The 11,352-nt window shown below is 43.4% G+C and overlaps 1 protein-coding gene across 2 annotated transcripts; it reads right to left on the reverse strand.

Moving 5' to 3' along the window:
- Window positions 1–1,368: 1,368 nt before the first annotated feature.
- LOC311134654 (protein mono-ADP-ribosyltransferase PARP16-like) lies at window positions 1,369–10,970 on the reverse strand. Of its 2 annotated transcripts, none has more exons than XM_084168399.1 (7): window positions 10,845–10,970; window positions 9,968–10,167; window positions 9,471–9,608; window positions 8,813–9,019; window positions 8,393–8,564; window positions 8,088–8,232; window positions 1,369–3,859 (listed from the first exon to the last, which is right to left on the reverse strand). In XM_084168399.1, the coding sequence occupies exons 2-7, from the start codon at window positions 10,157–10,159 to the stop codon at window positions 3,823–3,825; spliced, it is 891 nt and encodes a 296-aa protein (XP_084024525.1). In that variant the 5' UTR covers window positions 10,160–10,167; window positions 10,845–10,970; the 3' UTR covers window positions 1,369–3,822. The 2 variants fall into 2 exon arrangements, with proteins under 2 accessions (XP_084024525.1, XP_084024524.1); XM_084168398.1 differs by lacking the exon at window positions 1,369–3,859 and adding an exon at window positions 4,239–6,736.
- Between the last annotated feature and the right edge of the window lie 382 nt (window positions 10,971–11,352).

Consider the following 11,352-nt stretch of genomic DNA (forward strand, 5'->3'; position numbering starts at 1 on the left):
ACTTTTTATTCAGGCTGTAGCACAACAAAATATGGAAAAAGTCAAATGGTATGAATACTTTCTGAAAGCACTGTGCAGTTTAAAGTATGGATGGATGCTCAAAGTGGTCCAATTCATTGTTTAACGTAGTGCTACTAATTTTACACAGTACTACTAGTAGTAGTTTTACAAGTTTGACATGAATAGTAATGTATGGTTTAGGTTGTTAACCGTTCTTTTGTCTCATAAGCGGTGTGTTTTACGGCTGGAGACCCTGGATTTGGATTCCTGTTGCCAAGAATGCACTAGGGAGTACTGTTAGGCCAACCCTAATGAGATGTGCTCTGTCAGGTGGGTGGATATGCGTATCTGGACCGGGACGTCTCAGTCCAAACCCACAGTCCGTTCTCTCTGTCCCTCCCCTCAGATTATATGATGTTCTTTCTGTTTTTCTTGACCTGGAAACACTCTTAGAATAACTTTCTTAAGAGTTGGGGGTCGATTTAAAATTTGAAGCAGTCAGAACAATTTCCTTGCTGAAATTAAGTGAAATTAACCCCCTGGCTCCAACTCTACCCCTCAGTTTCCCCCCCCCCCAAAAAATGAATTTTCTCCCATGTTCTACCATTTTCCTGTACTTTAAAAGCTCTATGAATGATCACTCCCTCCCTGCTGCAGGTCAGTGTCCCAGGAGAAGCAGGGGTGTCATGGTACCTGCCATGTATCTGGTCCTGAGATCCCCGTCCTCAAGCCTCCTGTCCCCAGACCTGTGCCCCCCCCGCAGACCCGACCTGCCTACTCCGCTTTGGGAGGTGTGTCCACAACCTCCTGGCTGACCCCACCACCACCACCACCACCCCGTCTGCCACTACAACCTACAGGTGAATGAGCTACAGGTGGTGGTCCTCCTCTCTTTGTTTCTATCATGTGTCATGCCATACAGGCTAGATGCCAAGACACAACTTCAAAATGATTGAATAATAAAACATATATTTTTTGTCAATAGTTTCAGAAGTTGACGGACTAACACATTTTCCCTTCCTTCACCAGTTTAAATCTTCTTTCTCTTTCCTCAACAGAGCAATACAGAGGGGCATGTTGTGTGCCTGGTGCCTGGCTGTCCAAATGCGGTGAACTGATGTCTGCTAAATGGCATATTATTATTATTTTTTTTTTATTTTATTATTATTATATTATATGTTTTGCCTCTAGAACCCCTTCCCCTCACCTCAGATACTGAACGGCAGCTACTTTCAAATACACCATTTGAATAACTTGACAATAATTAAAAAAATTTGTTATACACCTCGCCTGTGTACAGTGTGATATGAATCTTTAATTTTGTGAATAAACAAATGGTATTTTGTATATTATAAAAAGTGTCTGATGTTCCATGCAGTGGAACAAATGACTGCTGTATGCTACATTGCTACTCCATTAACCTCAAGCTAATGACAGTACATGTGTAAAGTGGATGACACTGTAATTATACATCTCAATTGTATCTTTTTGCTACACTGCTCAAACAAGTTTGATCTTTTTGAGTAGGACTAATGGCATACATCCTTCTGAGCACTTGCTTCATTGTAATTGATGATTGACCAATAAGGCTGAGGGTAGGGGTGAACAGGTGAAGACAGGGCAATCCTCAAATCTCCTCCAGATCAAGCAGAGACAGTCTGCTACACCTGCAAAGCGGTTACTGAATAACAAGAGTCTTCAAGAGCTCACCATAACAGACCCAGTAGAAAGTGAGAATACAGCCAACAATGGCCTGGTTGTTCTCTGAAAGTCCTTCTGATGTTCTGGTTTATATTAACATTTCTTTAGTGAAGAAATAGTAAAAAAAAAAAAAAAAAAAAAAACATTATTCACAAGCACTGGTGGTAATCTTTGTGCAGTAAGACAATGGCTGTCTTTGTTGAGCAGCCAAGTTATTGGTCAATCCACAGACATCTTGAATATCTCAGTTACAAATCACATGCTTCTGAGACTTCACACAAGATAAATCTAAGGTGATAAGGCTGCTTCTCCGTACAATTAGAATTCAAAAAGTTATTAGAAACACCACGCAGAAAAAAGCAGTTTTGCAGGAAACAGCCTTCCCTGCACTGTCTGAATGCATAACAATATACAGTATATTATCCACCTTTATGTTTGGATGTTCAGGGGCAAATTTAAACTTTGCAGCTGTTATTTTCCAGAGGGAATACAAGAGAAATGATACTTAAAGGTTGAGAAGATATACATGTTTTAAAATCTAAATTGGCAGATAAGTGATTTGGCATTGTTGTTTTGGCAGCTATTAACTTTCTTCTGGAACCAACTCTGTTCTAATGCAAACGTTTTAATGAATCTGGTTCAAGAGGGATATTTATTGATTAAAATATCCGCTGAGCACTAGAATTGTTTAAATGTCATAAAATGCAAAACTAGAAATTGCATTTTGAAAACTGACCCGTTGCAAAATGTTTTCAGCTTGTAAGTAGAATATTGATAGAGGGTTGCACTACAGATTTCCATACACTATGACTCAAAAAGCATGTTAATTTACGTAATTCCATCCTTACTGACTAAACTAGTTTTTTTCTTCAATCCAATACCTTCTATTTCCAAGAACATTGTCAGGGACAGAGCCATCTTTTATCTGGACAGGGACTGACCAGACACTTTTTTGTTGTTGTTTTATTTTACTTTTTTTTATTAACAAATAAATGCATTGTTGGTTAAGGGCTGTAAGTAAGCATTTCACTGTAATGTCTGCACCTGTTGTATTCGGCGCATGTGGCCAATAAATTTTGATTTGATTTACATTGACTAGTTTGTGTATGGCAGACTCCTCAGTGAACAAAGCTCATATATCGCTCCTGTTGTTTTTCACTGATAATAAACACAGATCAGAATGGACCTTCAGGGTATCAGGTGTCATTAAGCATTCCCACTGACAGACAGGATGATAAAGTTACAATATGGAGGGAAGAGGAGTAACACAGACCAATAAGATTCCAGACGGGAAGTTACACCCCCTGTGGATGTATCTGGAAGTTACACCCCCTGTGGATGTATCTGGAAGTTACACCCCCTGTGGATGTATCTGGAAGTTACACCCCCTGTGGATGTATCTGGAAGTTACACCCCCTGTGGATGTATCTGGAAGTTACACCCCCTGTGGATGTATCTGGAAGGATGTATCTGGAAGTTACACCCCCTGTGGATGTATCTGGAAGGATGTATCTGGAAGTTACACCCCCTGTGGATGTATCTGGAAGTTACACCCCCTATGGATGTATCTGGAAGGATGTATCTGGAAGTTACACCCCCTATGGATGTATCTGGAAGGATGTATCTGGAAGTTACACCCCCTATGGATGTATCTGGAAGGATGTATCTGGAAGTTACACCCCCTATGGATGTATCTGGAAGGATGTATCTGGAAGTTACACCCCCTATGGATGTATCTGGAAGTTACACCCCCTGTGGATGTATCTGGAAGTTACACCCCCTATGGATGTATCTGGAAGGATGTATCTGGAAATTACACCCCCTATGGATGTATCTGGAAGGATGTATCTGGAAATTACACCCCCTATGGATGTATCTGGAAGTTACACCCCCTATGGATGTATCTGGAAGGATGTATCTGGAAGTTACACCCCCTATGGATGTATCTGGAAGTTACACCCCCTGTGGATGTATCTGGAAGTTACACCCCCTGTGGATGTATCTGGAAGTTACACCCCCTGTGGATGTATCTGGAAGTTACACCCCCTGTGGATGTATCTGGAAGGATGTATCTGGAAATTACACCCCCTGTGGATGTATCTGGAAGGATGTATCTGGAAGTTACACCCCCTGTGGATGTATCTGGAAGTTACACCCCCTGTGGATTTATTTGGACAGTGAAGCTGAAACTTTTAATTTGAGTCTATACTCCATCATTTTGGATTTGAGATCAAATGTTTTGTATGAGGCGACAGTACAGAATGTCACCTATTTTAGGGTATTTTCATACATATCTGTTTTACCGTTTAGAAATGAAAGCACTTTTTATCTAGTCCCCCCATTTGAAGGTTTCATAAGTATTTGGACAAATTCACTTAAAGTACATTACATTTTGTTAAATGTTTAGTATTTGGTCCCATATTCCTAACACGAAATGACTACATTAAGCATGTGACTCTACAGGCTGGTTGGATGCAGTTTGTTTTGGTTGTGTTTCAGATTATGTTGTGCCCAATAGAAATGAATGGTAAATAATGTATCGTGTCATTTTGGAGTCACTTTTATTGTAAATAAGAATAGAAGTTTCTGAACACTTCTACATTAATGTGGATGCTACCATGGTTACGGATAATCATGAATGAATCACTAATATTGGTAATGGTGGAGACGTTAGCATGTTTTAGGGGCGTGATCTTTGTGCATCTGTAACTTTCTCAATCATTGATATTTGGAGTTTCAGTTTACTTCCTGAATTGACTGGAATTGAAATGGAATTTACGCCAAACCTGTTTGTTAGAGACATTAAGTCTCTGTTTGGTAGAAAGGAGAGTGCTGTTTGTCTATAGGTTTGTCATTGCATGTCACATTGTTGTACAACCACATTGCACAGGGACTTTGGGGGTTATAACCATAGCAGTTGTAATAACCATGTGGAAACAGCCTTAGGGGGTTATAACCATAGCAGTTGTAATAACCATGTGGAAACAGCCTTAGGGGGTTATAACCATAGCAGCGGTAATAACCATGTGGAAACAGCCTTAGGGGGTTATAACCATAGCAGTGGTAATAACCATGTGGAAACAGCCTTAGGGGGTTATAACCATAGCAGCGGTAATAACCATGTGGAAACAGCCTTAGGGGGTTATAACCATAGCAGCGGTAATAACCATGTGGAAACAGCCTTAGGGGGTTATAACCATAGCAGTGGTAATAACCATGTGGAAACAGCCTTAGGGGGTTATAACCATAGCAGTTGTAATAACCATGTGGAAACAGCCTTAGGGTGTTATAACCATAGCAGTTGTAATAACCATGTGGAAACAGCCTTTGGGGGTTATAACCATAGCAGTGGTAATAACCATGTGGAAACAGCCTTAGGGGGTTATAACCATAGCAGTGGTAATAACCATGTGGAAACAGCCTTAGGGGGTTATAACCATAGCAGCGGTAATAACCATGTGGAAACAGCCTTAGTGGGTTATAACCATAGCAGCGGTAATAACCATGTGGAAACAGCCTTAGGGGGTTATAACCATAGCAGTGGTAATAACCATGTGGAAACAGCCTTAGGGGGTTATAACCATAGCAGTTGTAATAACCATGTGGAAACAGCCTTAGGGCGTTATAACCATAGCAGTGGTAATAACCATGTGGAAACAGCCTTAGGGGGTTATAACCATAGCAGTTGTAATAACCATGTGGAAATAGCCTAAGGGGGTTATAACCATAGCAGCGGTAATAACCATGTGGAAACAGCCTTAGGGGGTTATAACCATAGCAGTGGTAATAACCATGTGGAAACAGCCTTAGGGTGTTATAACCATAGCAGTTGTAATAACCATATGGAAACAGCCTTAGGGGGTTATAACCATAGCAGTGGTAATAACCATGTGGAAACAGCCTTTGGGGGTTATAACCATAGCAGTTGTAATAACCATGTGGAAACAGCCTTAGGGGGTTATAACCATAGCAGTTGTAATAACCATGTGGAAACAGCCTTAGGGCGTTATAACCATAGCAGTTGTAATAACCATGTGGAAACAGCCTTAGGGGGTTATAACCATAGCAGTTGTAATAACCATGTATACTGCACATACAAAGTGGAAGACAAAGATGAAAGGGAAATAGTGTTAAGTGCATAGTATGTATGTCCTATTTGCCCATGTCTCCTGTCTGTATGTCTGTCTGATTGTCTCTGTTAGGGAAGGCACTATGAATGAGAAGAATGGTTCATGTATATATGAACTATTCCTTCTCATAAGAAACTGTTTGAATATTCAGATGTTGAACTTGACACACTGCTCTTCCCAAGTCCTTAGTGTCATCCCTAGGGATGGAAGGGAAACCAGGGTTTAAGCCCACAGAAAGCCTCAGGCTGGGCCGACCGGGGCTGCAGTGGAAAAGTGCCATGACTCGTGTGATATCAACGGAAGAGCATGTCCTGTGATTAGTGTGGTCCAGTGATTTGATTGTGACGTCACCAGAAGAGTGTGGTCCTGTGATTGTGATGTCACCAGACGAGACCGTCTTGTGATTGTGATGTCACCAGATGAGACCGTCTTGTGATTGTGATGTCACCAGATGAGACCGTCTTGTGATTGTGACGTCACCAGAAGAGTGTGGTCCTGTGATTGTGATGTCACCAGATGAGACCGTCTTGTGATTGTGACGTCACCAGAAGAGTGTGGTCCTGTGATTGTGATGTCACCAGAAGAGTGTGGTCCTGTGATTGTGATGTCACCAGATGAGACCGTCTTGTGATTGTGACGTCACCAGAAGAGTGTGGTCCTGTGATTGTGATGTCACCAGATGAGACCGTCTTGTGATTGTGACGTCACCAGAAGAGTGTGGTCCTGTGATTGTGATGTCACCAGATGAGACCGTCTTGTGATTGTGATGTCACCGGAACAGCCGGTTCCAGAAGGAGAGGAATGTGGTAGAGTTGAAGGCACCGATGAAGATGAGTAGCAGCAGGTACAGACTCATCATGATGGCAAAGTGATGTCTGACCGGCCACGACCTGCCCCGGGAATGTCTGGAAACACGTCACAAAATCACATTACAATCACGTCACACAAGTGATGACATCTAAGATCTAAAATAATATGACACAAGTCAAATGATCCTATCTGAGAGAAAATCTGAAGCAGTTACAGAACTGTCATCCTGTTGAAATGTTCATCAGTTCTACTAAATGTACTGGCAACCCACCACGACACCACTAGAGGGCAGCGAAGATAACACAACTATCACAATTACCATACTGTTTATATGGGGAGTAGAGGCCTTCACGGGTCAGTCCCCGAAATGGACCTGGGGCTTTCCCATCCGGATCCGATGTGATTACATTTATTTAAAAAAAATATAGAAACCAGTTCCGAATGGACCCGAGGACAACTAGACCCTTTCCGTATAAACCTGGTTGGATCCAGACCCGGTCCGATCCGAGTGAGGGATGCTGCAGAAAAAGTACATGTTTAACCTGCTTTATTAACCGGAGTTGATAAAGCGCAAAGGAGAGGAGAGGTGGCTCTCTAGCAGGAACCGTGCTGCGTGTGGAGACTACTGGGACTGTCATGGGAAACAGGGAGGAGAGAGAGAGAGACGAGAGTCCGCAACCAACCAAGCCGACTCGCGCTACAGGAGACTAATAGCTGCCATAGTTATGTTATTTATGATGTAATGTGATTACGTAGTACCCGTCTGGAATGCATCAAACCGGGAGAAGCTAGTTAAGCTAGCTAACGTTAGCTAGCTAGGCTAAATGAGGCGGCATTGGCTTTCCCGTCCTACACAGTTACATACAACAACTCAATTAAAAAATAGCAGCCTACCTGTTCGTGGTCGTTGTAGCCCATCCTGCTCCTTTAACTTTTAATTCTCTCTCTCTCTCGACTCGTGACAATCATATCATATCTGACCCTTGACATTATTTACAATTCTGGATCGGGTACAGGTGGATCCCTGAAGACCTCTATCACAGAGGTGTCACCCTCTGATATAAGTGTGTACCACTCCATACAGGCTGTCTTCTCTGAGAGTACACTAGCAGGTACTGAACTCCCGAGTGGCGCAGTGGTCTAAGGCGCCGCATCGTAGTGCTAACTGTGCCACTAGAGATCCTGGTTCGAATCCAGGCTCTGTCGCAGCCGGCCGCGACCGGGAGACTCATGGGCGGCGCACAATTGGCCCAGCGTCGTCCAGGGTAGGGGAGGGAATGGCCGGCAGGGATGTAGCTCAGTTGATAGAGCATGGCGTTTGCAACGCCAGGGTTGTGGGTTCGATTCCCACGGGGGGCCAGTATAAAAATGTAAAAAATATTCACTAACTGTAAGTCGCTCTGGATAAGAGCGTCTGCTAAATGACTAAAATGTAAATGTACTAACCTGGACAGGTGTCTTCTCTGAGAGTACACTAGCAGGTACTTGACTCTGAGGAGCTGATTGTTGGTGACCACAAAGTACTTCTGAGGAACCTCTCCTCCTTCACTGTTCCTGGCTCTGGAGCGCTGGCGATCAATGGTCTCTGAGTCTGAAACAGGTTTAGGGAAATTATTACTGGCTTTGAGAGGCAGCCGTTGTGCAAGAGGCAAACACTAAGAGAACTGACATGGGGTAGGACGAGCTAGAGAATATTCAGGGTGCCTAATTAAATAAGAGTGTTGTGTAAATGTTCTGGACAAAGCTCTGACCTTTTCTCTTCACCTGGCACTTAACGTCCGGGTGGTCGATGACCTCACACATGGCGACACAGCTTAGCAACGGTCCCAGGAGACTGTCACGCCAACCGTTGCCATGGGGACTGTAGAGGACCGCCATGCCGAGGTCACTGGTGAGGTAGGTGCCCTCACCGAACAACGACGTCTGTAGAGAAATCACCAAAAACAAGTCTGTCAAAAACGCAACTTCATCAATGCAAGTCCATTCCTTTTGTAGCTAATACTGGCTTTTGTCTAAACATAAAAATTATCTGTGAAAATCAATCAATCAACCAACCAATAAATCATCAATCTGAAAATCTATACTGAAGCAGGGCTACTGGGAACAAAATAAATATAAGGATCATCATCACAGGACTGGTGAAGCTGCAATCTTCCTGTAACTCCACTGACCTTGTTGAGGTGGCAGTGTAGTCCGTTGTGGATGATAGAATGAAAGTTCTCCAGTCGGCTGCCGTGGAATGCATACAAGAGGTCGCGTCCCGCCCGTGTCTTCTCAAACTTAGCGTTCATCTGGTCGCAGTACTCCAGCTCAAACAGGAAGTCTGGGACAGGCGTGGAGATCCCCTCACTCTCAGTCAGGTTACACAGCTTGGCATACTATTGTAGAGCAGCGGAGAGGGCAGCGGAGAGGGCAGCGGAGAGGGCAGTGGAGAGGGCAGCGGAGAGGGCAGCGGAGAGGGCAGTGGAGAGGGCAGTGGAGAGGGCAGTGGAGAGGAGAGGGCAGCGGAGAGGGCAGCGGAGAGGGCAGCGGAGAGGGCAGCGGAGAGGGCAGTGGAGAGGGCAGCGGAGAGGGCAGTGGAGAGGGCAGCGGAGAGGAGGGAACAAGCATGTCAAATGTAATATACTAATGGAGAGTCACGTGAGAGCAGGCAGGGACATCGCTCAAAGAATAATCTCTCTGAGAACATAGACTAAGGTGATATCTGAAGATACTTGTTGCAGGAGCATGGGAAATGTTCAACCATAACTTAAAAGAAAAGAAGATCCCAAAGAAGTGCAGTGTGTATCCTGAACACTTATTTTCCTTAAGAGATATTATTGCCTTTACCTCGTCTTTCTGTAGTGTCTTCACAGCGAAGCTCTTGGAGGAGAGAACCCAGTGTGTGAGGGCCAGATGATGGTCTGCTTCACCAGGTCTCAGTCTCACCAGCTCCCTCACACCAGGCAAACTGCTCACATCTGACAGCTGGAAAGAATACAAGAGCAGCGTCATGTTCATTAGGCACCAAACGGAAGAAAACTGACTGAAACAGAGAGGAACTAACTGGACTTAAGAAATAAGAAATGCTCCATTTCATTTTCCACTGCAAAAGGTTCTAAAAACCTTTTCTGTTGTGTGCCATGAACACGACCCAGACTATAACCAGTAGACCCAGCTATTACCCAGTACAGCTGTAGGACAGGACAGGTGTGGTGTACAGTGATGGTGAATAACATGCTTGACTTTTAGGCAGAGAGCCTGTATCTGAAGGTTTGAATTATAAGTCAAGCATTCTCTTTGATATGGAAAATATCAAGAGTTTTCTGTCCTGTCCGATTCCTCACCAGCTCATCAAAGTCCTTGGTGTCTGTGTCTCTGATGTATCTGGGGGGGTAGGGTCTGAGCACTGAGTCCCTCTTGTAGTTCTGAGCAGCGGCCACAAACAGGCTGCATCTCAGGTCAGCGGCTACTGGGTCCCTGTGAAGACAGGAACACACCAGCTCTCTGACTGCATCCAGTGGGAGTGGTGGCTGCATTCCCAACACTGTAGACACAGGAGATAAGAGACATGTGTTTCAGGTCTTAGGCGTGGGACACAACATCATAGACAGATAATAGTGTACCTGAATAAACAGGATATTGATTCTGAGAACAGTCCTACTTACTGTGTGAAACCATTCAAAATGTGTCTGGATCCTTCTAATCAGAATTGATTCAGAAAAGCATTATTGACCTAGTTGACTTGTTAACTTAATATCATATAATATAGCCTTTGGAGGTTGAGTGCAAATAGCATTATAACTTGCTCGCCAGCCACAGGCCATAGCTAGATAGTTAGTGATGTTTACATAGTTGTGCCCACATATGTCAACAAAAGCTGTTAGTTCATTATGGCAATGTTAAACAATCAATACGCTTCGTTTGAAGAGACAAAATTCTACTTTACAAACGTAGCTTAGGCTTTACCTTAAAAACCCTTGGGTCAGTCATAAACTAATTAATAAACAGTGAAGATGAAAGAGTTAGCTAGCTAGCTAACTAGATGAAGCTGGGTAGCTAGCTGGATAGCTAACGTTAGCTTAGCATAAGCTAATTAGCATATCCGACGGACAGCAAGAAATGTGTCTCACAAACAATACCAAACCATATTTATGTACTTGTCAACTAGTAATTACGAGACTTTCGAGGAAATATAAAAAACGGAGTACTTGAAAAACATACCTGACTGAGACACAAGTAGCCAAGTTAGTTAGGTTATGACTAGCCGTACCAGAGATCCTTTTGAGGAGATGGGAAACTCCATTGACTATCGTATGAACACCCACTGTACTTTGCCCGTACATTGTCAATGGGTCACGCGGTGCATTCTGGGTAAACTCCGACAAGAAAATCTCTCCTTAAAGGAGTGAATTGGGCGCTGGCACAAAAACCCAACAAGAGCACGAATTACGTGAACATTAAGCTAAATATTACAAAACAAATCCAGCATTTAAGATAACTAACTTGTTCTCTGTAATATATTTTAACTTTGAAATCGTCACATTACGTACTTTCGAAGAAAATAGGCAGGTTTCTCGACTCATACCCTGATCTTTAGAATGGGAATGCTTAGCAACCGCCCGACGCAACATGACAACGTGGACGCGATTGGTCGAAAGTCTGCTGGGCGGAGCGTTATAAGTTGCTCCATTCAATTCCTGCTGGAAATCTTAACTCCTCCTTTTCTATT

This window comes from Coregonus lavaretus (genome assembly GCF_964263955.1).
Source record: "Coregonus lavaretus genome assembly, chromosome: 9".
NCBI lineage: Eukaryota > Metazoa > Chordata > Actinopteri > Salmoniformes > Salmonidae > Coregonus > Coregonus lavaretus.

Coding starts and splice junctions, on each gene's coding strand:
- LOC311134654 (XM_084168398.1), bottom strand. CDS start 10,159: ATGCAGCCACCACTCCCACTGGATGCAGTCAGAGAGCTGGTGTGTTCC. Junction 9,020..9,470: donor AGACACTACAGAAAGACGAG/GTAAAGGCAATA, acceptor GCTCTACAATAG/TATGCCAAGCTGTGTAACCT. Junction 6,737..8,087: donor CAGAGAAGACACCTGTCCAG/GTTAGTACATTT, acceptor ACGTGTTTCCAG/ACATTCCCGGGGCAGGTCGT.